Source organism: Myotis myotis, unplaced genomic scaffold (genome assembly GCF_014108235.1).
Source record: "Myotis myotis isolate mMyoMyo1 unplaced genomic scaffold, mMyoMyo1.p scaffold_m19_p_6, whole genome shotgun sequence".
In the NCBI taxonomy this organism is placed as follows: Eukaryota; Metazoa; Chordata; class Mammalia; order Chiroptera; family Vespertilionidae; genus Myotis; species Myotis myotis.
The window spans coordinates 87573270-87599905 of NW_023416368.1; the positions used below are offsets into that span (position 1 = coordinate 87573270).

A 26636-nucleotide genomic window follows, 5' to 3' on the forward strand; every position below is an offset into this window, starting at 1 on the left:
TTCCTGGACTTGTAAGTCCATTTCTTTCACCAGGTAGGGGAAGTTTTCTGTCATTATTTCTTCAAAAAGGTTTTCAATATCTTGCCCTCTCTCTCCTTCTGGTACCCCTATAATTCTGATGTTGGTACGCTTGAAGTTGTCCCAGAGGTTCCTTACACTATCTTCATATTTTTGGAATCTCTTTTCTTTTTTCTTTTTCGGTTGGGTATTTTTTGTTTCTTTGTATTTCAAATCTTTGACTTGATTCTTGGGATCCTCTTGTCTGCTGTTGGATCTCTGTAAATTATTCTTTATTTCAGTCAGTGTATGCTTAATTTCTAGTTGGTCCTTTTTCATGTCCTCCATGGTCTCACTATACTTATTGAGGGATTCATTAAATTTATCGGCGGTTTCCATAAAATTCTTGAAAAACCTTATAAACGTGGCCTTGAACTCTATATCCAGTCGTTTGCTTTCCTCCATTTCTGCCATTTGTGACCTGTTTCTTTGTCTCCGCATTTTGGCAGCTTCCCTGTGTTGATAGAGTGGCCCTGCGCGCCAGGTGTCCTGTAGGGCCCAGTGGCTCAGCCTCCCCAGTTACCTGGGGTGGACACTCTTGGTGCACTCTTGGTGCCTTGGTTGTTGTAGGATCACTGGGAGGAATTGACCTCCAGGCCAATTGGCTGTGAGAATCAGCTGTGTCTGAAGTGGGAGAGCTTCTGTGCTGAAGACACCCTTCTGGGGCAAGACTTGCTTCAGTGGGGCTTTGGTGCTCACTGAGTCTGCTCCCTGAGTGTGTCCCTTATGGATCTGAGGAATTGCAATCTGGATGGTCCCCCTCTGACCACTGGGTACAGTGGCTCCTGGATCTAAGGAGGTGCTAATTCAGCCTCTGCCTGAGGCCACACAGCAGGGGCCACGAAGAGGCTCAGCTGTGAAGCAATGCAAGCTGCTGTGGGGCCTTGGGCCTTCTCTTGGAAGTTCCGGGTCTGCCTGGTTCAGCTGCAGTTAGGTACATTCACATGCAAAAGCCTCTGCGCAGCCTGGGTGGGGCGGGGTCTCAGGGAATCAAAGGGCGGAGAAAGCAGCTATGTGCCAGTATATTTCTGCCACTTGACCTTTTCTGCTACCATTTCTTCCCTCTTTTCTCTCTACAAATTCAGATTCTATTCTTCCCTTCCTCCTCTAAACCAGAAGGTGGACTCATTTTCTCGTGTTGTAATAAAATGGTGATTGGCACACATATCTCACAGCCCTTACTGGGTCTCTGCTCCCATGAAGGCAGGGTGAGCTGCTGTTCTAGCTGTCCACAGAGGAGATGCCCTAAGGTCACTGGCTCCTTGGAGGTCACCATTGGGCAAAGGATCAGTATTTGTCAGAAGCCCACTGGTGTTCTTATCTTGCTGGGCCAGGTGGGCCGTGAACTTGGAAATGGGGTGTCCCAGACCCTAAATAACAGGCATCTTGTGCTGCAGAAGTTCCCTTCTGGGTTCACCCATCACTCAGATAAACAACAGCAAAACTTCTTTGCCTTCTCTGGAAGCTTAAATTACCTTGTGTGTGAATGAAGAGTCGTAGAAATGAGTGTGGTTGTAGTGCGAGTGATTTCAAAACCTCTGCTGCTCCAGCCAGGTGCAAAATTATTTGTGGGTTAAAGTGATGGAGGTGCACAGGGATCCATGCCAGACCCTGCAGGGCTCTGGGCTCCTTGTGCTTTAGAAGTTGGTGATCCTGGCCTCTGGTCTAATCTCATGTTCATACTTTAGTTTTCCTCCTTATTGAGACAGATGGATCTGGAGCTAATTGGACACTAGTCACCCATAAGAACTGCTATTATTTGTTCAGAATTGAACAGATAAGAAAGACCTTTTTGCTGTGGCCAGGTCAGTTGGTTAGAGTGTCCCGATGCGCCAAGGTTGTTGATGTGCCAAGGTTGCTGGTCGAACTCCAGTTAGTAAAAAACAACCAATGAATGCATAAATAAGTGGAACAACAAATTGATGTTTCTCTCTCTCTCTCTCTCTCTCTCTTCCCCCTCCTTCTCCCTTCCTCTCTCTAAAATCAATAAATTTTTTAAAAATTAAAAAGTCCTTTTCTGAGCTAATTGGGCAAGATTCAGAAGTGAGAGAAGGGGATGAAAACTGAATGTGTGAATGCTGTGCATGCGTGTGTGGGTGCATGTATCTGTAGCATGCATGAGTGGGTACACAAGTGTGTCTATTTGTGTGTGTTGTGCATGATTGCTTAGTCTTCACCTAGCCCATTGGTCGGCAAACTGCGGCTCTCGAGCCACATGCAGCTCTTTGGCCGCTTGAGTGTGGCTCTTCCACAAAATACCGACTTCTGTGCACGGGCCACGAAGTTTCAATCTCACTGTACATGCGCGCCCGCACGTGGTATTTTGTGGAAGAGCCACACTCAAGGAGCCAAAGAGCCGCATGTGGCTCTCGAGCCGCAGTTTGCCGACCACTGACCTAGCCTGGTATGCTGTACCTTTGGGGGACAGGGGGGTGTTTGTCAATGACCCAATTTCCTGTGTTTGTCCTATGTCAGTAGGTATCCACTGAGTGGGATCGGTTGCTTCCAAGTTTGTGTGCCATGTTTCTTGTACCTTTTCCTCTCTGCTCACTGGCCTTCGCCTCCTCAGAACCTGGAGCCTTAGGTCCATGGGTGCTGGAGGCTGACCATGATATTGCCCACCTCATGAGAAGCCTTTTTGGAAGAGCAGCTGAGGCCCTTCATCAGGACAAGAGAATTTCTTTGTCACATTCTCATTTTTGTAAAGTGGCTGTCCACTTAGTGGATTGCATTGGCTTCTTTTAACAGGCAGAAAATCTGTATCAAGTCCCTAGGTTCAAGGATCCTCAGTAAGACCGACAGGACATCACTAGGTTGGGGGTGAAGTGATGTACTCACCAGTCAGATCTATTGTTAACGTAAAGGTTAGCAGAACTGTAGGACCGAGGTGCTGACCAGGCTGAGGCTGAGCCCCAGGCAGGTCCTCAAGGGCTGTGGAGCTTCAGCCACAGGCAGAATGCACTGGGTGCAAATTGTGATTGTTTAGAGATCTCTGCCAATCTGTGGGATAGGACAAAGGGGTGCAGGGCTATGATGGTGCTGCCTTGCTGCCCTGGAATGGGGTAGTTAGGGCAATTTGGTGTGGACCTGCATCCTCCTATATGGTTATCCCTTTCACACCAGGTAAAGCACCCTTCTCAGTGTTTCCCTAGCACAAATGACTCCTTTCTCCCCAGCCCTCAAGTTACCAGGAGAAGTGGGGCTTTGCAGGATCTTTAGTGACTCGGCCCAGTATGCTTGATTCACACTTTCCATACCTGCTTTAATTTCTCTCAGTGAGGTTTCTCCTGCCCTCCCCCACTGGGCACTTCACCCATCAGGTTCTCTTCTCAGTCCCTGTGCTTCTCCTTAGAGCTCTGGCACGTGTGGTGAGGAACTGCTTCTTTCTTTAACTGGGTTAAAGTTTCATGTGCTGCAGTAATTGAGTTTATAGCTTGTAATTTCCTTCTGCAAGGGACCTATTTATCTTGAGAGTGTGTAGGGCTTTTAGGATGGTATAAAATTGACCGGTAGTGAGACAGGCTGACCCTCCAGTGAGCAGTGTACACTAGGTACTTTTTGAAACCAAATTTCTTCTGATTTGTCAAAAGGGTTAACCATGAGTCATGGGCTCAGATTGAATTTACATCTTCAGGTCCTTGTTTTGAAACATATTTTTCTCTGTAGTTCTGCTATAATGCTTGTTTTGGAAAAGCAGATTTATTTAACACTATTGATATATTATGGCACGATTGAAACATAGCACACATGTTGTATTTGGTTATGTGTGATTTTGTCTAGGAGAAATGCTAAATTAGCTGGTGGCCTGTTTTGATAAATAAAGTTTGTGTGGGACACAGCTATGCCCATTTGAGGACATACTGTCAGAACTGAATAATCGGGACAGAGATGGAATGGCCCAAAGAACTGAAAATATTTACTATGTCCCTTTAAGAAAAAGGTTGCTGACTCCTGTACCAGATGAATCCAGAATATTGTTCCCAGTCAAAAGAGTATCTGCTGGTACACAGAATCAAAATGCATACACCTCAGATGCACCAACCCTGCTCGGACACACTCTTCTTCTGTCTGGAGTCAGATAGCCTCCTGCCAGCTTGTCACAGTAACTCAGAAACTGCAGCCCCCAACCCCACCCCACTGCTGCCATAGCACACTCAGGTCTTCCCCAGGGGAGGGCTTCAGGTAGCATTTGTGTATTTCTTGGCTGTTTTAACATGCTGCCATTTAAAAATCAGGTTCTTGTCTTTTTCTATGTGACTGATGGTGATTTGGATTGCTGTGTACCTAACCCCATTGTTCCCATAAGGCCTATGTTTCTTTTGCATTATTTTGCAACATGTTACGGTTTAAAATGCATCTGTTGTGCTCCAGCAGAACTTATTGTACTTTGAAAGCAAACAGCAAAAGGTATGGTCTCACTTATGACACTCTATAAGGCTGTAATCACTTAATATTTATGGTGAGAGGTGAAGCCCACTCCCCTTGCAAGGAGGTCCCAGTGTCCTTTGGAAACATTGAGTCTGACTGGTGGTCAATGGGATGTTTCTATGGACACTGCCTGGAGGAGCATGGCCTTTAGTACCCAGCACTGTCCCACCCACTTGCTGTGTGACCTCCACCTGCCTCAGTTTTCCCACTGTAAAACGGTGACTGATAACAGCACCTTGCAGAAGGTTGTGAGGATCATGTAAAGTGTCTGGTCCAGGCACCCTGCTTTCCGAGCTCTCTCTGTAAAACATTCATTTGTTCATCAGATGTTCGTTGTGCATCTACTGTGTGGCCAGTACTTTTCTAGGAGTAGGGACCAGGATCATTGATGCTGACATCCTGCTGCCTGTTACCCTGGTGGGTGGTAATAACATCTGATTATGGGCATGGAGGGCTCAGACCTTCCCATGGAGGGCAAATCTTAATTCTCTCAGGCATGGCTGCCCTTGCAGGCATTTCAGGATGGCTGTTCCATCCTCCTCACTGGCATGTGCATTATTTTAGTCCCTCCATGTGATTGTCACTCCAGATGAAATCAAACTATTGAAACATAATTAACAAAAGGCCTTTACACCATATAGTGGACTGGTCACAGTGGGCAGCTTGTGAGAATGCCAGGTAGAAATAGGAGTGCAGAACTGGGTTCCAGGCCCAGATCCTTAGCCCATCTAGAGTTGGATTTCCCCACTTTGTGGGGTGGCCTGTGCATCCCATTGTTAACACTCAGAGGCTCTGGGTAAGTAACAGCTGTCACCTCCAGAGAGTGTGAGTGTGCTCCTCCCCCAGGGAGAGTCTCCCCAACATTTTCTCAGTCTGTGTTTTTGAAGGCTCAGGAAGCTCCTAGCCAGGTATCTGGGCCTGTGACCTTCCTGATGATGTGAAGGAAAGAAAATGCCGTATTTATGGAGTATCTTAAGTTTTCAGACCACTAAGGGTTAAGATCCCATCTTCATTCAGTGAGTAGTAAGATTTAGTTCTCCTTTTGAGCAAGCCTTTAGCATAGGACTTGTTATGGCTGCCTCAGTAAGAGCCACCCTCTCTGTTCAACAGCTTGGCCCATGCTGTTCCCCTATCTGGACCATCTCCCCAGATTCCTGTTCCTACCTCAGCCTTAGTCTGTGGGTCTCCATCTCAGTATACTTGCCTTACAGTCAGAATGCAGGTGTTTTAGCCGTTACCGGTTTGGCTCAGCGGATAGAGTGCCGGCCTGCGGACTGAAAGTTCCCAGGTTCGATTCCGGTCAAGGGCATGTACCTTGGTTGCGGGCACATCCCCAGTAGGGGGTGTGCAGGAGGCAGCTGATTGATGTTTCTCTCTCATCGATGTTTCTAACTCTCTATCCCTTCCCTTCCTCTCTGTACAAAATCAACAAAATATATTAAAAAAAAAAAAAAAGAATGCAGGTGTTCTTAATGAAAGCACACAATTTGTTTGCTTTGTTTTGCCCCATAGGGCAACCCAGGAATCATATACTTTATGAGACTAATTTACAGAAATGTAGTTTAACTAAAATAACATACTAAACACATACTGTTTGCTCCACACTGAATATGAAGATTAATGGCAAAAAGAAGTTTCTGCCATGGAAGAGTTTAGCATGAGGAGAGATGAAGCCATTGAGTTGTTGTGGAGGTTGTTTCCATAGACAGTCCTGGTGAGGGACCGTATGGAACATGGTCTCTGTCAGAGTGAGCCCACAATGGCAGTGTGTCCTGGTGGCCCCTTGGGAAAGCTGGTGGCCCAGGTAGAAGGTGTGCTATGTGGATAAGCTGAGAGGATTGGGTTTACTGCTTTGAGTTTGGGAGTCATTGTAATAAATGACAGAGAAGGTGGACTTTTAAGCTGTGTAGACATTTGCCAATAACAAGTGTCAATAGCAGCAGCGTCCCCTTTCAGTCCACTGAGGTTCTGTGTTCCTCTTGTGTTCTTGGTTCCGCCCAATGCAGGAGCCAGCCAAGTGTCTTCCCTGTATCATAGGCGCCCTCCTGGCCAAGGGCCATGGAGGACAGCACCTCCCTCCCTGCAGGGCCTTCTCCCCTTGCTCCACCCCACTGACACTTGTGTCCTTTCAATTCTCATCCTCGAAGGTGACAGTGTTATTTGATCTAGCTTTCCTTTTTATCTTTGTTTTCTTTTAATACAAGACTGTTACATAGACACTGTTAAGAGACTATGATTTAATACAGAAAATGAAAGTTTCTTAATTCACTCTTAAGAAATGAGTGCTGTGGATTTAGCCTCATTTCTTTCAGTTTCAATTTTAATAAATTTTCAATATTTTTTTTCTGCAGATTATAAGTACTTTTAAACCGTGTGAATAGTACTGTACTATTGTGCAACTTGATTTTCTCATTCAAGTTATTTCTAAAGTCACTGTGTCTTCACATAGCATGCCTGTGAGGTATGGATGGGGAAACCGAGGCTCAGAGTGACAAGCTCCGCGCCCCCCCCCCCCCCCCCAAGTTGCTCCCTGAGTTTCTGCCTCTTCTCTGCTGTAGCCAGTGGAGCAGACTAGCTGCCGATATCTTTGTGATTCCCAAGTTAAATTACATTCCTGCACTCAGCTTTATCAGGCCTTGACATAGTTTAAAACTCGAGAGCTGACTTTTTGGTGTGAGTTCCTTCCAGAACACAACCACCGCATCTCTGCTATGTCACTCAGAGATAGGTGTGTCAGGAAGTGGTTCAGACCTGGAGCAGAATAAGGCCTGTTCTGGAAGGTAAGACCAAAGTGCAGTTTAGCTATTCTCCCCTGACCCCTCCCCAGTGCCTGTGTTCGACTCTCAAGAACTTGGGGAGCCTGTGGAGGGTGTGCAGACCAAGACTCAGCTTTGGAAGCTTCCTCAGGCTGTTGACTTGGAGGGGTGAGTAGGGTCTTGTGTCTAAGCAGGAGATGAGGGAGGACATGCAGAGAGAGGTGGCACAGCCCCAATCCCAAGACCACTAGGGTGCAGAAACCCACCTGTGCTGTGTGTCGAGACTGTAGAGCTTGGCCAGTGGCTGGTAAAGTTAGCGTCTGGATCCCATCATCCAAACCTAGTGTCCATTGCTTCACAGGTCCTTCCTGACAGGAAGGGTGCCCTACACTACCCTGAGGACAGTAATTGCCCCATGTGCAGGCCTTCACCTGTCAGCAGATGCTCCTCAGCTTGTGTGGGTCTGGTAGACAGCTCATGCTCAGCATGTCCAAAGTACCTCCACTCCTAACTTCTTTTCCCAGAACTGCTCCTTCCCTATTTCAGAAAACCAATTTCTTCTTTCCAGTTTCTCAGGCAAAACCCAACAAAACAGAGCAACCCTCTCTTGCCTCATGTGCAGCTGTTGGCATGTTGTGATGTTCTTATCCTCTAAAGCAGCAGTTGCCAACTTTTCGGACCTCGCGGACCACCCATTGGCAACCTCTGCTCTAAAGTACAGTCCAGCATCTGGTCATCTCCCTACCACTCCGTCCTCGTCCTGTCCCGGGCCACAAGATACAGAAGCCCCCAGTCTGTCCCCAAATCAGCCAGATGATCCTTTAGAACAAATTATATCTCCCTGTGCTCCCCCTGAGATCAGTCCACACTCAGCACTCTCTTTCCCCCAGCTCCTCATGCAAACTCCCTTCTCTGGGCTCTGGAAAAATCACCCCAAGTCCACTTTATAGCTCATTAGCTCTGTCACTTCTCTCAAGCACATATTACTAAGCCTTGCTTTCCTGGTGTATGAAACAAGAGTGTGACTCTAGTAATCTTGCTGGTATGTTAGTAACAGTAGTATAAATAGTCCAGATAGTATTAATGATAATGCTTCAGAGTTACAGCTCTATGGCTTATGTCTATTTACTTTGTTTTTTACTGGCCTGTGTGCCCGACCTATGCCATTTATTTTCTGTTGGTCTCCCACGTCCTGTTTAAAAATTCTGGTTTCGGCCACCCTTTGGAGTTGTTTTAAAACAGATTTTCCTCCTGAGGTTCTCAGAGCAGTTGGATGGTGGGATTTTACTAAAATAAAGCAGCTTTTGGTAGAGGCAGTTGAAATTTGCATTTGACCCAAATCCCTATGTCAGCATTCTGCCCCGTACTTAGTGGCCCCATCATCCTGGGTTCAGTTTGTGCTATGCCTTTGGAGCCTCTAGTGTGGCTGAAACCTGCCCAGCAGACCTGGGCTGTGTCCTGCCACCTCCCGCTGGCCCAGGACAGGACTTACCAGAGTAGGGTTGTGTCTGGAGTGTGAGGAGAGGAGGAGTTGAGGCCACCTAGTTTCCAGCCGTTCCCTATGTAGCAAGCAGTCTATGCCTCAGGCAGCCTTGAGCCCTGGCGGCCTCATCTGCATATTGGGCATGCTGCTGTCTGGATCTGCCCTTCTGGCAGCAGCCAGCACAGAATCCCACCAAGGCGGGTGTTCTTTGTGGGCCCCGCATTTCCTGAATGAATGGGCCTGTGGTGAAACTTCTGCGGTCCTTGCTGCTCCTTTATTTTCCTTTCCTCACCCTCCAGGAATTCTGAAGCTGATTAGAATTTGCCAGCTGGGCAATACAGCCTCTTCACCTCCTCTTTAGAAAGTATTCTAATGTACCTCCTCACTGCTTTTTGCAGAAATCTGCAGTCACGCTTCATTCCACAAGGAGGGTTTCTTCCTGAAACTTTGTCACCATCCCTGGGTCTGCGCCTGCAGGGCTATGGCCGCCAGCCCTGACGTGCTGGGGCACTGTCTTTTCCCCTTGAGAGGAGCAGCAGCTACTTACCAGCACCTGCCCTGCCCTGCCCAGGAGTCAGGCCAGGGGCCAGGGATTGGCCATAGCAAACCCCATTGGGCCCTACGGCAACTTCCTGGCTGTGTAGGAGGCATCATCCCCCACTGCAGGCCCTGCTCCCTCCAGCTGTGGTTGTCCTTCCTGTGGTGGGGGAGGGTTTCAGCATGTCCCTCCAGAGTGGCCTGCCAGAGGCACAGGCAAGGCCCCTGGTTCTTGGCCTGTGTTGGCAGCATTTCAGCCCCTGGGCTGCAGAATGAGTTGCCCTGACACAGCATAAGCTGATGGGTTCTTGGGCCCTACTGGGGCTGGCGGGAGTGGCCCTGTGGGTGTGAGGCTCTGCTCTGGCACCTCATGATCTGTTTGTTTTACACCAGTGATGATGAAGTGAGGCCACTTGGCACCACCACACCAGTCTGGTCACCTGGCACACAGTGATCTTGTTGTTGCCTGCCCCCTTACCTGTGGGCAGATTGGAGGAACGATTTCACACAGGTTCTGGGGTTTATATGAGCTTCATAGATAAGATCTTGGGACTTATGCTATCGGGAGCCCCTCTGGGCTGGAGCAGAGGTAGAATGGGGAAGCATGGGTGCTCTGAGAGCAGGATTAGGGGACACAGCGATATGCAGTAGGAATATGTTCTCCTTGTCTACCTGGGATACCCCTCATCCCCAGTTGGGCACCAGGCCAGAATGGGAACTTCTTCCTCGGGCAGAATTTCCTCAGACTCCATTGAGGTCCCTCCTTGCCTGAGATCCTGGTATTCCCCTCATCTTCTATCCAGATAGGCTTCTCCCATTCCTGGGGGCACACATACCTGCCAGCCAAGGTGGCCTCAGAATTGCTCCTCTTGTCCCAATTTTCAGATGTTTGAGGAACTTCTGTTTCAGGCTGTGCCCAAAGGAAAAATGATTCACCTTTCCCACAATGAAAGATACTCAGGACAGTGACTTGTAGAGAGACAGGGTGGACAGACTCTGTGAACAGGCTGATGGGGTTTGGGGTCAAGGCATGTTGGAAAAAGAAACCTAGCACTTTGGACTAAGAGGCAAATGGGAACATTCCTCACTTCCCTGTGGGACAGTGAAGAGATTACAGGGAGGTGGATGAGGGAATGGGGAGATCTGGGCAAGAGCAGAGGGTTGGGGGCTGTATAGGGGCGGCTGAAGCTGAGCAGTTGCTACAGGAGCAGGCTGGGATGACAAGGGGGGGTTGGGGGCAGATGGATGCTGAGCTATAACTAGTAGCTCTGCCCTCCATCTAGATGGAGTGGGGAGCACCCTGGGGGTGACATGGCGATGGGGAGACGTGCTCTGTTCAACCCTTTGGAATGACTGTAAAAGCAGATGTCAGTGCCATGGTGGTCTAATACATGTGCAGAGGGGCTGCTCTGCCTCCTTTGGGAGGAGCAAGAAGCAGCTGTCCTTTCCTTCCTTCCACTCTAAGTCCACAGTAGAACCCGTTGGGGTCGGGCCTCCTTTAAGGATGTTGTAACTGAGTCAGCTCTGGAACGTGTCCCATATATGATGATTTGGCCCCTTTGTTGCTTTGTGCTGTCCCCAGCCTCCCAGAAGGTGGGCTTCAGGACTGGGTCTACCCAGCCCTGTCCAGAACAGGCCTCCCAGGGTGTTCACTGGTGAGGAAACTGAGGCGCTGGGAGGCCTTGCATGTAGGCATACCACAGGTGTGAATTGGGGCTCTGAGGGGTTCACAGGTGTACTCCTCCCCCTGGCCAGGTATTGGTGGGCATGGCTTCTGACTGTCCTGAGGAGAACAGGCACTTTGGGAATTCTGCTTTAGCCTAGCAGCTAAATTCCTTTCTGACCCCTGATGAACTCTCACAGTCTTGTTTCTGGTGCCCTGCCCTGTTTGGAACATCGAGGCTGGGCTCAGAGTGGCCCCTGTAAGAGCGGGTGCCCGTGTCCTAGACTTAGCTATGGAATGCCTGCAGCCTCCCTGCAGACATCACTGCCTGTCCTCCCTCCTGTCTGTGTGAGGGTTAACAGCACTTCAGCTTGTTGTCTGGAACCGGTTCAGACTAGTTTTCTAGAAAGTGCTTTGTCTCTCAGACTGAATCCTGGGAAGGGTCATGTGGAGCCCAGTGATGTCATGGGATCAGAAACTGACTCAGCTGTTTTATTCTTCTTCTCTTTCTTTGTATCAAGATATGTGTGTTTCAGGTACAGGCGCTGGCATGGTGATGGGCCAGAATTCACTCTAAAGTTTACCTCACCAGCAGTCATAGGATTAAAAGTTACCCCCATTCTTTATCCCCCTGAGGTGAGGGCCACCCTCACTGAAGGGGAGAAGGGTCAAGAGTCAGCCCAATTTTTTGCAGGTAGGCCTGGACCTGGGTAGTACCTTGCTCTTGGCACAGCATGGTCCCTTTCCTGGATTCCAGACACCTCTAGGGAGTTCAGTTTTCTTCTATTTGCTTTGAGTCTGAAGCACCAAGAATTCTCCTTCTTTCTGATAAACAGCCTCCTTCCATTATTTCTGTCCAGGTCCCTGAGGTCTCAGCTCCCCAGATGCCCCACCACTCCTTTCCCAGCCTTCCCCAGGGCAGTGAAGAAATGTCCCGGGACCACTTTGTGGGTCCTGCGTTTGTGTACCTACTTCTGTCACTGTCACATGGCCAGAAAAATACTCCAAGCTGACACTGAAAAGTTACTAAGAAGGTAGCAACTCCATTGTGCCAAGTTTAAATGTCTTATTTTCTCCTTACCCAAAGTTCAGAATGACCGAAGAAGCATGCCGGACACGGAGTCAGAAACGAGCGCTTGAACAGGATCCAACGGAGGAGGATGTGGAGAACAAGAAAATAAAAATGGAGAGAGGATTGTTGGCTTCAGATTTAAACACTGATGGAGACATGAGGGTGACACCTGAGCCAGGAGGCCCAGCCCCAGGATTGCTGAGTGGGGCTGAGGCGACGGCCATGGGCAGAGGCGAAGAGCAGGCAGGTGATGGGCCTGTGGACATGCGCACCTCACACAGGTGAGTAGGAGGAAAGGGGACAGGAATCAGATCAGGCCCAGATGTGAGGATGTGGGCTCAAGGCCCTAGCAGTTCCTCAGCCTGCAGAAAGCAGGTTTTGGTGGGTTATCATGTAGATGGCTGTGGGACCCAGCCCTGGCATCGTTGTGCCATCCTGGCGGAGAGACCTGGACATCAGTAGCATGGGGTATGGGTCTCAGGAGGGGGAGTAGTATCCCCTGTCTGTTCCCCTGCTATTTGTCCAACTTGGTACTTTTGGTTTGTAGGAAAACTTGAGTTTTTCATTTGGTCATGCCTTCCTGCTTTTCAGATCTGAGGCTTAGGAAGCCAGGGATGCGATGCCCTGCCTGGATCATTTGGCTGCTGGCAGAGTCAGGAGCCCAGCCCAGGGTACCTCTCATTGCTCCTCTTGGAGGAGGGAACACACTGAGGAGAGGTGGTCTGTGATGTGATCTGTTGGTTTCTCCTTAGTCAATACTGATTACTTCAAGAGTAACTTTCCTGATCCTCCACTTTTGTAAGGCTCTTAAGGAAAAAGCTTTGAAGAAATACGACTCAATGTACCACTCTATGTTCTCTCAGAAACCTTTTCTCCCTGTAAAGAGAAATTTAGGCCTAGCTCTGCTCCCGCTGTCACCCCCTCTCCAGAGAGCTCTGGTGAGAGTAGTTCTCTCCAGAATGTTCACACCCACGTCTCATGATGTTTCACCTTGGACATGTGGGTGTGGCCATGGCGTCCCAGCCAGCTCTGCAGTCCCTCTGTGATCTATCCTTTGTCTCCCTCGCTGCTTCCCTTGAAAACTCCCCTTCACATCTCTCTGCTCAAGTAGCGGTGGAGGGTAGGGAGGTAGAGAGCTGGGGAAGCTTGGGGCTCTTTGCCTTCTAGTGAGTGTCAACTTATACTCCAGAGGGGCCTCAGCCTGTGGTCTTTGTGTTAAATCCATTTTGGAATCCAGACTGTTGGCATCCTAAGGAGATTGTCTGGCCTGGCACTTCTCATTGAAAATTCTTATCTCCTTGAGATAGATAAGTGGGAAAATCCAATCTCCTCTTATTGGGAAAGCATCATAGGCTGGAGGGATAGTGTGTGCTTTGTGTTTCTGCTACCCAGAAAGGCCTTTTCTGTCTGGTTCTGCTGTCTGCAGCTCCTATTCTAAAGCGGAGGCCTCTCTTAAAGTTTCAGAAATAAAATTGTTACTCCTTTCCCTGTCTCTGACTTGGTTCTCAGCAATGTCTCAGATTGTGAGGATAAGGAGGAGCTTGTTTGTGGAGATCTGTTGGGTCCCTTGCATTCCTGAGCTCCTGGTGTACATTTTTTTCCTGTAATCACTATGCTCCCCTGCAGGGCAGGCCAGTCAATTGTGAGGGAGAGGTTAAGTTGGAATGAGCTGGAACTCAAACTCAGGTCTTTCTGTTCCAAAGCCTGGGCTGCAGTTGGTCTCTGGGCCTCTTGGTCCCAGATTTTCCCCACTATCCATTGGCTTCCAACCGAAGGGCATTTAGATGAGGTGACGTTTTCTGAAGTTGATGGCTGTGGTATCTTTATAACACATAGCGGATGCAAAGGAGCAGGGGACAAAGATTAACCCAGGCACACAGGGCAGGGTCCTCCTTCAGGACGAGAGACACCCCAGGGCATTGTGAACCTGTGTGAGTGTGGAAAGAGCCCAGCTATGGAGGCCAGCAAGAAGAGTGGGGGTCAGATCACACTCCCTGACTGACCTTGAGCAGGTGCTTTTTTATTTGTAAAATGGTCTCTGCCTTGCAGGTTGATGGGTGACAGATATGTACCCAGAATCAGCCCTGGTGTACGGCATGTGGTGAGGGAAAAAGTGTTGGCAACAACTGTCCTTCAGTCCTAAGCTTCGCTGAAAACAAGATGTCACATGTGGAGCAGTATTTCCCTGACTTCCCACACAGAATGTTTTATCTAATTCTTAGAGAAATACAGTTGGGGCTTTTGACAGAATCATAAGATCAAGTTCAGCCCAGAGCCATTCTAAAACTGAAATTCATTCTGGAGTGAGTGGCCACAGTTTTTGTGTTAGATGCAGGCAGTCTTTGGATCCTCGTTGAGGGGATCTGGCTTTGGACATCCCCTCGGGAACACACACACACACACACACACACACGCGCACACACACGCGCACACACGTGCACGCACACACACGCACACACTTGACCCTTGAACAGTTGCGGGGAGAGGTGTCTGGGGCATCAATCCCTTGTGCAGTCAAAAACTCGTGTATAACTTTTGACTCCCTCAAAACTTAGTTGTCCCTTGGTATCCAGGGGGGATTGGTTAAGTGGGAATGGTCTAAACACCTGAATCAAAAGGCACAAATTGTCAGAGTAGAACAAAAAGCAATCCAGCTTAATTATATGTTGTCTACAAGAAACACTTAGATCCTTAGGTAAAAGATGGGGAAATATATACCATAAGTAAATATAAGAAAGCTAGAGTGACCAGATTTTATTAGATAAAATAGACTTTAAGCCAACAGGGGCATTTTATAACAGTATATCAGGAAGATACAATAATAGTCATAAATGTATATACACATAACAATACACCCCAAAATACCTGAGGCATAAGCTGATAGTATTGTTAGTAGAAATAGACAGTTCATCAGTTATAAAGATTTCAATACTCCACTCTCAATAACTGGTAGAATAACTAAACAAAATCAGCATGGCTCTAAAAGACTTGAGCACTGTTGGCCCATTTGGCTAAAGGGCATCTATAGAACACTCCACTTAGTGACTGCAGAATACCTCTTCTCACAAGAACATGGAACATTCTCAGGGTAGACCATGTGCTAGGCCATAAAATAAGTCTCAAGGATGGCTGTAATAAAAAAAAAGACAGATAAGCCCTGGCTGGGTGGCTCATTTGGTTGGAGCATCGTCCCATACACCAAAAAGTTGTGGGTTCGATTCCTAGTCAGGACACATATCTAGGTTGCAGGTTCTATTCCCGTTGGGGCACATATGGGAGGCAACAGATTGATATCTTCTCTCCCCCCAACCCCACCCCCCAAAAAATGATAGATAATAGCAAATGTTGGTGAGGGTGTAGAGTAAGGAACCCTGATACATGGTGGGAATGTAAAATGACAAATAGTTTGATAATTTCTTACAAAGTTAGACATGTACTTACCACATGATTCAGCAATCTGTCCAAGGAATGTACCCAGGAGAAATGAAAACATATGTCTACACAAAGGCAGGTACTTGAATGTCCAAAGCAGCATGATTTGTAATAGCTAAAACATGGAAACAGTCCACATATTCTTGGGTGAATAAGATATGCTAAATTTGCATAGTAGATGACTATTCAGAAATGAACAGCACAGATTATCAATACATGCTACAACATGGATGAATGTCAGGCTTGTCATGCCAAGGGAGAGACTCCCAACCCAGACTCTACATATTGTAGAATTGAATCTACGGGGAGTGTCCAAAAAAAGCAAACAGTGTAGAGAGGAGAGAAATTAGTGGCTCCATGGGGTATGGCAGGGGTGGGTGGTAGCAATGATTAACAGCTCATGGTCACAAGGGTACTTTTCGGGGTGATGGAAGTGTTCTAAAATTGGATTGTGGTGATGGTTGCACAACTCTAAATTTATTAAAAATCATTATATTGTACTCTTACAATAGATGACTTTTGTGGTATATAAATTATACCTTAATATGAATGTTTTAAAAAAATACAAGTGAAGTTAAAAATAGTTTGGTTTTCGTTCTGGCATCCACAAGTGTGCTCTCAGAAAAACAAAAATCACAGAGGTGGAAGTCGTGAGCCTGTTGGTCTTGCGAGACCAACCCAAAGGTTGGGCATAGGCTACCCTCCCCCCACCTCAAGTCAGGACTATTAGATAAGGCTGAAGCTGGGATAGCATTGGGTTCTTTGTGTTGTTTTTGTGATAAGTAGAATCTACTCCTTCTAGAGGAGAGTCTTTCTGTCACAAATTGTTGATCTTCAGAAATAATCTGGGACACACACAAGTGAGAACAACTCCCTGTCACCCCCCCCTTTCCCTTGGATCAAGAAACATTCAAACTCAGTAAAACATGAACCTTGCCTGGCTGGCGTGGCTCAGTGGTTGAGCATCCACAGTTGCAGTTCGATTCAGTCAGGGCATATGCCTGACTTGAGGGCTTGATCCCCAAAGGGGGGGCGGGGGGTGTAGGAGGCAGCCAGTTGACGATTCTCTCTCATTATAGAAACATCAGTTTCTATCTCTCTTTCCCTCTCCCTTCCTCTCTGAAATCAATAAAAAATGTATTAAAAACAACAAGAACAAAAAACATGAACTACTTCTTTAGATGTTTTGCACCTGAAACGTAAGGACTACGTCCCTTGTCACCCTGAGCCTATGTAGGGTGGGGGTTCCATGAATAGTCACCTCCATGTTTCACTGAAAATGTATTTTTGTGTGTGCCTTTTTCTTTTCTTTATATGTATGTATATTTTATTGATTCAGAGAGGAAGGGGGGGGGGAGAGAGAGAGAGAGAAATATCAGTGATGAGAGAGAATCATTGATCAGCTGCCTCCTACATGTCCCCTACTGGGGATCGAACCCTAGACCCTTCAGTCCACAGGCAGACGTTCTGTCCACTGAGCCAAACCATGTATTGGGGACAGAAATGAACTCATCATGCTACTTTCTGGGGTACCATATTATGAAACAACATGCAGAGGCCTTAGGGACTATTTGAGGGTATGGCTCATGGGGGAGGAGGGTCGAAGTCATTGGGTACCTAAGCAGATCATCTCTACTTCTCTCATTTTACTTGGAAGAAAACACAGACAGGGCAGGGGCACACCAAGAGCCCCGTTTCTCCTCAATAGCCTGCTACGTGGACCTTGGATGTGTCACAGGTATCTTGGTGACTGCCTATACTGCCTTGAGGCAGCCTTGTATCTCCCTCTTCTCTCCCCTTCCCCCATTGAGTCATGCATCTCTTTAGCCCAGGGATGGGACTTCACTTGGACCAAGGGCTTGCCCCTTATGTGGTAGGAGGGGCTACTGTACCCACCGAGAGCCTACTGGAAGCTGGCAGTAGCATCCAGAGTCCTTAGAGGTGTTATTGCCTTTTAGTTTTTCTGGCTTTCTACCTCCCTGGTCAGGCATTTAAAAGTTATAACAGATGTAGCATGTACAAAAGTACTGTCTGTTTTCTGGGTCTGCAAAGCAGGGCACTTTTGTTGAAGCTGGTATCCTTGATAACAGAATCACTGTCTCATCTTTCTTTTGAGACCTTGGCATTTACCAAGGGAGTAGTGGGGGGTGACACATCTGTGTAGAGACCAGTCACCTCTTTTGTGCCCAGGAGTCTCATTGGCTGGTCATTTGTAATTAAGACAGGGCTTGATGGCCCACAGTGGTGGTGTGTAGGCAGGCACATCATCCACGCACACGTTAACACCCAGGTCTTCTTCCAACGCAAAAATGAATCTGAAAGTAACACGGTAGTGCAGCCATTTGTCTGTAATGTGAGTGTGTGTGATAGCCTGTTCTGTTCTGTGTAGAAATGGGGTCTGAAGGAAAAGGTTTACATCACCCAAGATGACTCAGTGCAGGGGTCATAGGTAGTGTTTGTTGTTTGGGTGACATTCTTTATAAGTGGCCTCTTGGGGGGCGAAGGATAAAGTAAACACTGGGGCTGCCTGCCCTGGCAAGAGGTAACAGTTGCACACCATGTGAGCCTCTCCTGGTACAGTTTGCATACATGCATCCACCTATGTAGTCCAAAGCCTTAGCAGAGTATAGAACAGGGGTGGGCAAACTTTTTGACTCGAGGGCCACAATGGGTTCTTTTTTTTTTTTCTTTTTTTTTTTAAATATATTTTATTGATTTTTTACAGAGAGAAAGGGAGAGAGAGAGAGGGAGTTAGAAACATCGATGAGAGAGAAACATCGATCAGCTGCCTCCTACACATCTCCTCCCGGGAAGTGCCCGCAACCCAGGCACATGCCCCTGACCGGAATCGAACCCGGGACCCCTCGGCCCGCAGGCCGACGCTCCATCCACTGAGCCAAATCGGTTTCGGCCACAATGGATTCTTAAACTGGACCGCAGGGCCGGAACAAAAGCATGGATGGAGTGTTTGTGTGAACTAATATAAATTCAAAGTAAACATCATTATATAAAAGGGTACGGGCTTTTTTTTTTTTTTTTTAGTTTTATTCATTTCAAACGGGCTGGATCCGGCCCGCGGGCCGTAGTTTGCCTACGACTGGTATAGAACCTTGTCCTCACCCTATGAAATTCCCTCAAGCCCTCCATGCATTTCCTGGCCTCCCTGACTGGATGCACTCTCCCACGCTAGACATAACCTCTCTTCTTCTCAGACTTCCTACAAATGGTGTCATGCAGTATGTGTTTGGTGGATTCTGGCTTCTCTCTGTGTGCTTTGAGATTCATTCATGGTGCGTATCGGCATTTTGCTGAGCGACTCCTGCATGGATGTCAGAGTTATCCACTCCCCTGTCCATAGACTGCCAGGGCTGGGTAAGCACAGCTGCCATGATCATTCCTGCAGAAGTCTTTACATGGACATTGATCCTCATTTCTCTTGGTGTGTGTTGTTTTAAAGAAACTACCATCCCCCAAAATGTCTAGGCCATTTTACTCTGGTAGGTGTGGGGGACTGGCCACTTCATTTTCACTTGGTGTCTTCAATCTTTTTTATTTTTATTTTATTTTTATATTTTTAGAGAAACATCAATTGGTTGCCTCCCGCATGCACCCTGACCAGGAATTGAACCTTGCCACCTTTTTGGTGTACAGGATGATGGTATCTTCAGTCTTTTTAAAACCATACCCGATGATATTTTTTAATTGATTTTTAGAGAGAGTAGAGGGGTGGGGGAGACATCAATTGGTTGCCTACAGCATGCAACCAAGCCTGCAACTGAGGTATGTGCTCTTGACCAGGAATCAAACCTGAGACCGTCCAAGGGTTGACGCTCTAATCACTGAGTAAAACAGGCCACGGAAGTCTTTACAATTTTAGCCAATGGGTTTCCAGAGCGGTATGGGTCCGGGTCCTGGTCTACTTGTATGACTATCAGTCTTTTGCCCTTGATAACAGAAGGCTGATTGTTGCTGCACTGGCTGCCTGTCTGGTGATGGGTAGGAGTGCTCACTGGCCATGTGCAAACCTGAGCCCCTACCCACTGTGTTCTCAGGACCATGTGGCACTGCAGCTGTGCCTGGCCTGCTGGCCAGCTGTCTACTGGAATGTGTATCCTTGAGTGAGTTGGGCGAATGTGACACAGCTGTGACACAGTTGGGCGTGATGGCTTGGGAAAGGGTCCTGGTTTTCACATAGCCAAGTAGGTGTGGCCCTCACCCTGGTTCATCTGCAATCTTCCTCACAGGGATTGACCTCCCTGTCTTATGTGAGAGCTTTGGAAGTCCTGCATCCAGAAACCTGTTCGTTCCTTCTGACCATCACTTCTCTGAGTTGGGGCTCCAGCACTCTGGGAGACCCTTTGAAGCTCAGCTCCCTTCCCAGCACCTGTTGTGGTTTGGCTGCTCCCTTTCACTGCTGATTCTCTCTCTGCTTCTGGGCAACTTCCAGGAGAGCCCAGGTCTCAGAGAGCTACTCCATCAGCTCCAACTGGAAATCTTAGCCTGCCTGTGTTTTTTATTTTTTATTATTTATTTTTAATTTTAAAAAATATATTTTATTGCTTTTTTACATAGAGGAAGGGAGAGGGATAGAGAGTTAGAAACATTGATGAGAGAGAAACATTGATCAGCTGCCTCCTGCACACTACCTACTGGGTATGTGCCTGCAACCAGGGTACATGCCCTTGACCAGAATCAACCTGGGACCCTTGAGTCCGCAGGCCGACGCTCTATTCACTGATCCAAACCGGTTAGAGCTGCTTGTGTTTTTTATTGTGTTCAGAACATGAGAACTGAGAGGTATGTTTCTTTGGAAATCAGTTCCTGATTCCATGCTCTCTTCTCTGTGTCACTGCCACCTCCAAACTTTTGTGGCCTCTCCATCTTCTCATTCTCTGCCTCACCCCTTCCCTTCGGGCTCCTCATCCCAGTTCTCTCTCTGACCATACCTTATTCCAGGTTTGAAATAATTGACATTTGAGGGGTTCACCTGTACTTCTAAAAGTTATTAGATTATTTTGGGATATCAGAGTGACATAGTGTCACTCTGGGCATAGTGTGAGCCGGCATGGTAGGTAAGGAGCACCATGGGTTGTCACTTTGCTGTTGCCTTTACGGCACCCTCCTCTGGCCATGGAGGGGATGGTTTCTCACTGAACAGTGTAAGCCTTCTGGAGATGTCCTGTGTGGTAGCCCTTGTTCATGGTCATCAAGGTAAACACTCTTAAGTGCTTATCCTTCAGCAGCCAGGAATGCTTCTCTTCACACATGTGTGAATTAAGCAGATTTGCAAATTATTTTGAAATTCTTCGGTGTAATTCTGCAATGCAGTTTCTGATACCTCCTCATAGCACATATTCCTGCTCGTGTTTTGTCACATGTTGACAGGCTCCTCACCCTGTTAGTTGGGTCATTTAAACGTTCTACTTGCAGGGATATGTGAGGGAACGTCTCTGACCAGCCAGTCCTCTACTGGGCTGGCTAAAACTGCTCTTAATATGCACGGCTTTTTATCTTGCATCCTGTGATGCGGGGGTGGCAAGTGCACTGGCCAGAGCACTGGGACCGAGGGATCCCACTGTGTCCTTCACAGCCACCTAATCTGGTAAAGGAACAAAATGAAGGGGAGGACTCTGTAGAGCAGGTGGGGACAGGAGTTATTCCTGGGACCTCCCAAAGGTGTGTGTGACCCCAGGTGGGACAAACAGGGGACACACTAGGAGAGGAGCATTTTCTCAGTGCCCTGAAGGAAAAGGAGAGCTGGCCTGTTTGCAAGAGATTGCCAAAATTTTTCCCTTGAGAAGATTAACACATGAATTGTAATTTGTGAGCCTGAGGGTGGTACCAGCAGGTGGTGGAAAGAGAATGAGGGTGTCTTTCAGCCTGATTCCACTCACCCCCATGTGGCCCAGGACAGTTTACCCCATCCTTAGAACCCACCATCCCTGAGTCGAGGCTGATATTTTATTTATTTTATTTTATTTTATTTTATTTATTTTATTTTATTTATTTTATTTTATTTTATTTTATTTTATTTTATTTTATTTTATTTTATTTTATTTTATTTATTTATTTCAGAGAGGAAGGGAGAAAGAGAAATATCAATGGTAAGAGATAATCATCAATTGGCTGCCTCCTGTATGCCCCCCACTGGGCATTTGCCCTGACTGGGAATCAACCATGACCTCCTGGTTCATAGGTCACTCAACCACTGAGCCACGCCAGCCGGACAAGGTTGGTCATTCCTGAGCCTTAGAAGCTCCCAGTGTCATTCAGTAAGGTTTGTCGCAGTGCTAATGGGAAGGAGCCATGGGACTCATGGGTGTCCAAGCGTGAGAGAGGGGAGTATAGGTGGATGTCCACAGACACCTGTGGGAGTAAGGTGGGTGACATGCACAGCCAGGCATCAGCTGCCTTTGAACTTGTTGAGTTCCCTTTGGCCAAGGCAGTCTCAATGCTGGCACCATGCAGGGGCCCACAAGGGGCAGGATGAGTGAGGAGTGTGCGAGGGGTGGAGAGGTGGGAGATATAAACCAGCCCTTGCTGCTTGGCCAGTGTGACTCAGTGGTTGACCTATGAACCAGGAGATCACGGTTAGATTCTCAGTCAGGGCACAGTCCCCAGTAGAGGGCATGCAGGAGGCAGCTGATCTTATCAACGTTTCTGTCTCTCCCTCTCCCTTCCTCTCTCTGAAATCAATAAAAATATATCAAGGAGAGAAAAAAACCCAGCCCTTGCTGCATTTCCTCTTCCTTGGGTCCCAAGCCATAATACTGCCTATTTTTAGTATTTAATCTTAAAAATAGTTGTGATATAACCACATTGCAAAGCTTCAGGTCTTAGTGGGACTGAGACCTGGTAGCTTGTAGGGTTCCTCAAAGCAGAGCCTTGACAGCTCTCGGGGGAAAAAACATCAACACAATGGTACTCTGAGGAGAATGACCAGTTCAGGCATACCGCATTTTCTTCCTTCAGGAACACTTGGCAGTGCCTATGGTCATTGTGGAACAGAGCAGTCTTGGTGGCACTGTCTGGGGAGCTTACAGCCAGAAATTGGGGTACTTAGAGTTTCAGGTCCCTGGAGCCTTTGGGTTTGTTCAGAGTTGGGGCCTGAGAAGGCCCAGGGTTGTGGGAGCAGGGTGGCTGTCTGGCTGGGAAGGTCAGGCCCTGGAGTGCCCCCTGAGGGGGAAGAGGTGGTGTTCTGGGCCTGGGTAGAGCTGAGGAGCACCTGGACTTGAGGATGGAGGTGGACCTGTTGGGAAAGAGAGAAAATACCTTTGCCTGGAAAGTAGCAGTCTGTGGAGAGTGGGGCATCAGGTGCAGGGTAGTGTACTAGCAATGGGAGTTTGTGCTTGGTCTCCCAATCTGCAGGCGCACAGTGTCAGAGCGGAGCTGCCCTGGGAAATGCCAGTATCTGTGCATTGAGTAACGGCGGGGCCTGTACAGTCGCTGCTTTAAAGGCCACAAGAACAGGGTTACCAAGTTTTGTTGCCTTATAATTGAGTGGATTTTATAGGGAAATTACAGTGTATCTGTGGGGTGAGTCCTATTAAATTTTTAGTATCTCTCTCTTTTCAAAATATAACTTCAAGAAAAAGTCCATGTGTCAGGAGGCCCTCACTCAGGAGCCTTTGCTCAGACTGGCATCTGCCACAGGGATGGGAAACCCTTTGCCACAAGCACTGGCACAGCCCCTTTACCATCTCTAGTACCCAGAGAACATTGGTGTTGAAAATATCTGTTGATGCCCTAGCTGGTTTGGCTTAGTGGATAGAGCGTCAGCCTGTGGACTGAGCAGTCCTGGGTTTGATTGCGGTCAAGGGCACATGCCCGGGTTGTGGGCTCAACCCCCAGGAGGGGCCTTGATGACTCTTCATCATTGATGTCGTGTTCTTTCTCTCTCTCTCTCTCTCTCTCTCTCTCTCTCTCTCTCTCTCTCTCTCTCTCTCTCCCCCTTCCTCTTTGAAATCAATAAAAATATTTTTTTAAAAGAAAGTATCTGTTGCCGAAACCGGTTTGGCTCAGTGGATAGAGCGTCAGCCTGTGGACTGAAAGGTCCCAGGTTCGATTCCGGTCAGGGGCATGTACCTGGGTTGTGGGCACATCCCCAGTGGGAGATGTGCAGGAGGCGGCTGATCGATGTTTCTCTCTCATCGATGTTTCTAACTCTCTATCTCTCTCACTTCCTCTCTGTAAAAAATCAATAAAATATATTTAAAAAAAAAAAAAAAGAAAGTATCTGTTGACAATATTAATTCATCTAATAAAGATGACAATGTTATTCATTTAATAAAGATGACCCATTATTACATGGCAGCATAAATAACTTTTTTTTTATGAGAAATAACTATTCTGCAAGTTTAATTACTTTGCTTAGTAAGTAGACAGCTGGATTCTCATATCTCTTCTGCAACCAATTTCTTGTGATATGTTGTTAGGGTTAAAGCCTGTGGGAAAAAACCCAGCTTCACACAGAACATTTGGGACACTGAGGTGTTTGGTTAGTCTTTTTAGATAATTGTGTATTTCTTCTTTTAATGGAACACTAAAACAAAGTGGCCGCTCCCTAACAGAGCGGTTCTCAACCTGTGGGTTGCGACCCCTTTGGGGGTCAAAAGACCCTTTCACAGGGATTGCCTAAGACCATCAGAAAACACATATATAATTACATATTGTTTTTGTGATTAATCACTATGCTTTAATTATGTTCAATTTGTAACAATGAAAATACATCCTGCATATCAGATATTTACATGACGATTCATCACAGTAGCAAAATTACAGTTAAGTAGCAATGAAAATGATTTTATGGTTGGGGGTCACCACAACATGAGGAACTGTATTAAAGAGTTGCGGCATTAGAAAGGTTGAGAATCACTGCCCTAACAGTTAGTTGCACTATAGACTCTTAAACCTTTTTAGTGAACTTCCTGTACTTGGTTGCATTAAAGTCCACCAGTCTTTTTTGCATTTTGAACAGAATAATCTTTTTTTTAAAAAAGTACATCCTAATTTTAGGATCATTTTAGATTAACAGAAAGGTTGCAAAGATTCTGCTCACCCTATCCCAGTCTCCCCATTGTTAATAGGTTACTGTGGAACCGAACACCCACATGTTGCTATTAACTAAAGTCTATAATCTATTCAGATTTCCTTTTTTTTTACCTTTTCTGTCCCAGGATCCTTGTTACATTTAGTTTCCTTAGGCTCCTCTGGGCTGAGATAGTTTCTCAGACTCTCCCCTTCCCCCACCCCCCTTTTTTAAATATATATTTTTTTATTGATTTCAGAGAGGAGATAGAAACATCAATGATGAGACAGAATCATCCATAGGCTGCCTCCTGCATGGCCCCACTGGGGATCACAACAGGGCATGTGCCCTGACTTGGAATCGAACTGTGACTTCCTGGTTCATAGGTCAATGCACGCCAGTCGGGCTCAGCCTTTCCTGATTTGATGACCTGGACAGTTTTGAGTACCATTGAGGTATTTTGTAGGATGCCCTCAATAGGGATTTGTGTTTTCTTATGGTTGGACTGGGGTGGTGGGTATGTGGAGGGTGAGGAAGACCACAGAGGTGAGGCACCCTTCTCTGTACATTGTGTCTGGGGCACATACCATCAATGTGACTTTTTTTTAAAAAAATTGATTTTGGAGAGGAAGAGAGAGATAGAAACATCAATGATGAGAGAGAATCATTGATTAGCTGCCTCCTGCATGCCCCCAACTAGGGATCAAGCCTGAAACCTGGGCATGTGCCCTGACTGGGAATTGAACTGTGATCTCCAGGTTCATAGGTTGACTCTCAACCACTGAGCCACGCCAGCTAAGCGAATGTGACTTTTCACTGATGTTGACCTTGATCCCCTGGTGGAGGTGGTGTCTGTCAGGTGTCTCCCATGTAAAGCTTCTCTCTTGCCTTTTTGTGTGCTACCCACTTTGGAAGGAAGTCACTATTTTACAGCCCATAGTAACCATTCCCCCCTCTTCAAGGTTGTAGCATCTGCATAGATTACTTGATATTCTTCTGCCTGGGAAATATGTCTCTTCTCCTCCTGAATGATTTTTTTATTCTGTTTGATTTTTGTTGTATCATTGAACATTAGAAAATACTGGTTTACTTGCTTGTTGAGATCTTTCAGATACAGTTGACCCTTGAACAACATGGGTTTGCACTGTGTGAGTCCACTTATACATAGATGTTTTTCATTAACATATAGTACTGTAAATGTCTTTTTTTATGATCATCTTGATTTTTACTCTAGCTTACTTTATTGTAAGAATATAGTATATGATACATATACCATACAAAATATGTGTTAATTGACTGTCTGTTTGACATCTGTATTGACTGTCGGTATGTTATCTGTATGACATCCAGTCAACAGTAGGTTATTTATTAGTAAAGTTTTAGGAAGTCAAAAGTTACATGTGGATTTTTTATTGTTCAGGGGTCAGTGCTCCCAACTCCTGAGTTGTTCAAGGGTCAACTCTACTGACACATTTCATTTTCAGTATTGTAGAATCAGATTAGTTCATCTCTGATATGTTGGGAAGCTGTTGGGCTCATAGAGGCAAACACTAGTTTTTCAAAATTCTATCTTGTCACAGAATATTAAAAAGACTCTAACTCGAGGACTGGGGTGGTTGAACATTGATCTGTGAACCAGGAGGTCACGGTTCCGTTCCCTGTCAGGGCACATGTCCATGCTTTGGACTTGATCCCCAGTGGGGGGGCATGCAGAAGGCAGCCAATCAATGGTTCTTCATAAGGGCATTGCCCATAGCGTGACAACACTGACTCCTGGCATAGTTTGGCACTGCTGTCCCACCTTGGCGAAAAAAGCAGATGTTGTCTCCGTGTTACAACCTGGCAGAGCCCCTGGAGGGGTCCCAAGGACCTATTTGGGGAACTGCTAGTAGCCCAGTGTTATGCAGAGGAGCACAGGCAAATCGTTTCTGGCTGTCCAGCGTGGGAAGAGTCAGGATCCCCAGCAGGGTCTGTGCTTATGTCTCCAGCAGCACAATGGTTGATGGCCTGCTGGGGTCAGACAGTGGAAGGAAGAGAAACCCTCAGCCTGAGACCTTGTCCCTAGGGACCTCCAGTTGCAGGGCGGGTGATCAGATGAGTCAGTTCAGAGCAGAGAAAGTGATGGGGTTGCCTCACGTGTGCACATTGCATTCTGCAAGGATCTGGAAGAAAGGCAGGGT

At 47.0% G+C, this 26636-nt stretch overlaps 1 protein-coding gene across 10 annotated transcripts in view; it reads left to right on the forward strand.

The window, feature by feature from the left end:
• Positions 1-26636, forward strand: part of GATAD2A (GATA zinc finger domain containing 2A) — a 114947-nt gene that overhangs the window by 62744 nt on the left and 25567 nt on the right. For 5 of the 10 annotated variants that reach the window (XM_036311913.1, XM_036311911.1, XM_036311914.1 and 2 more), the window contains one exon: positions 12012-12277. In XM_036311913.1, the coding sequence (XP_036167806.1) occupies positions 12018-12277 (260 nt within the window). In that variant the 5' untranslated portion in view covers positions 12012-12017. Of the gene's footprint in view, positions 1-12011; positions 12278-26636 lie in introns of those variants that run through there. The other 5 variants (XM_036311915.1, XM_036311907.1, XM_036311906.1 and 2 more) reach the window with 1 other exon arrangement.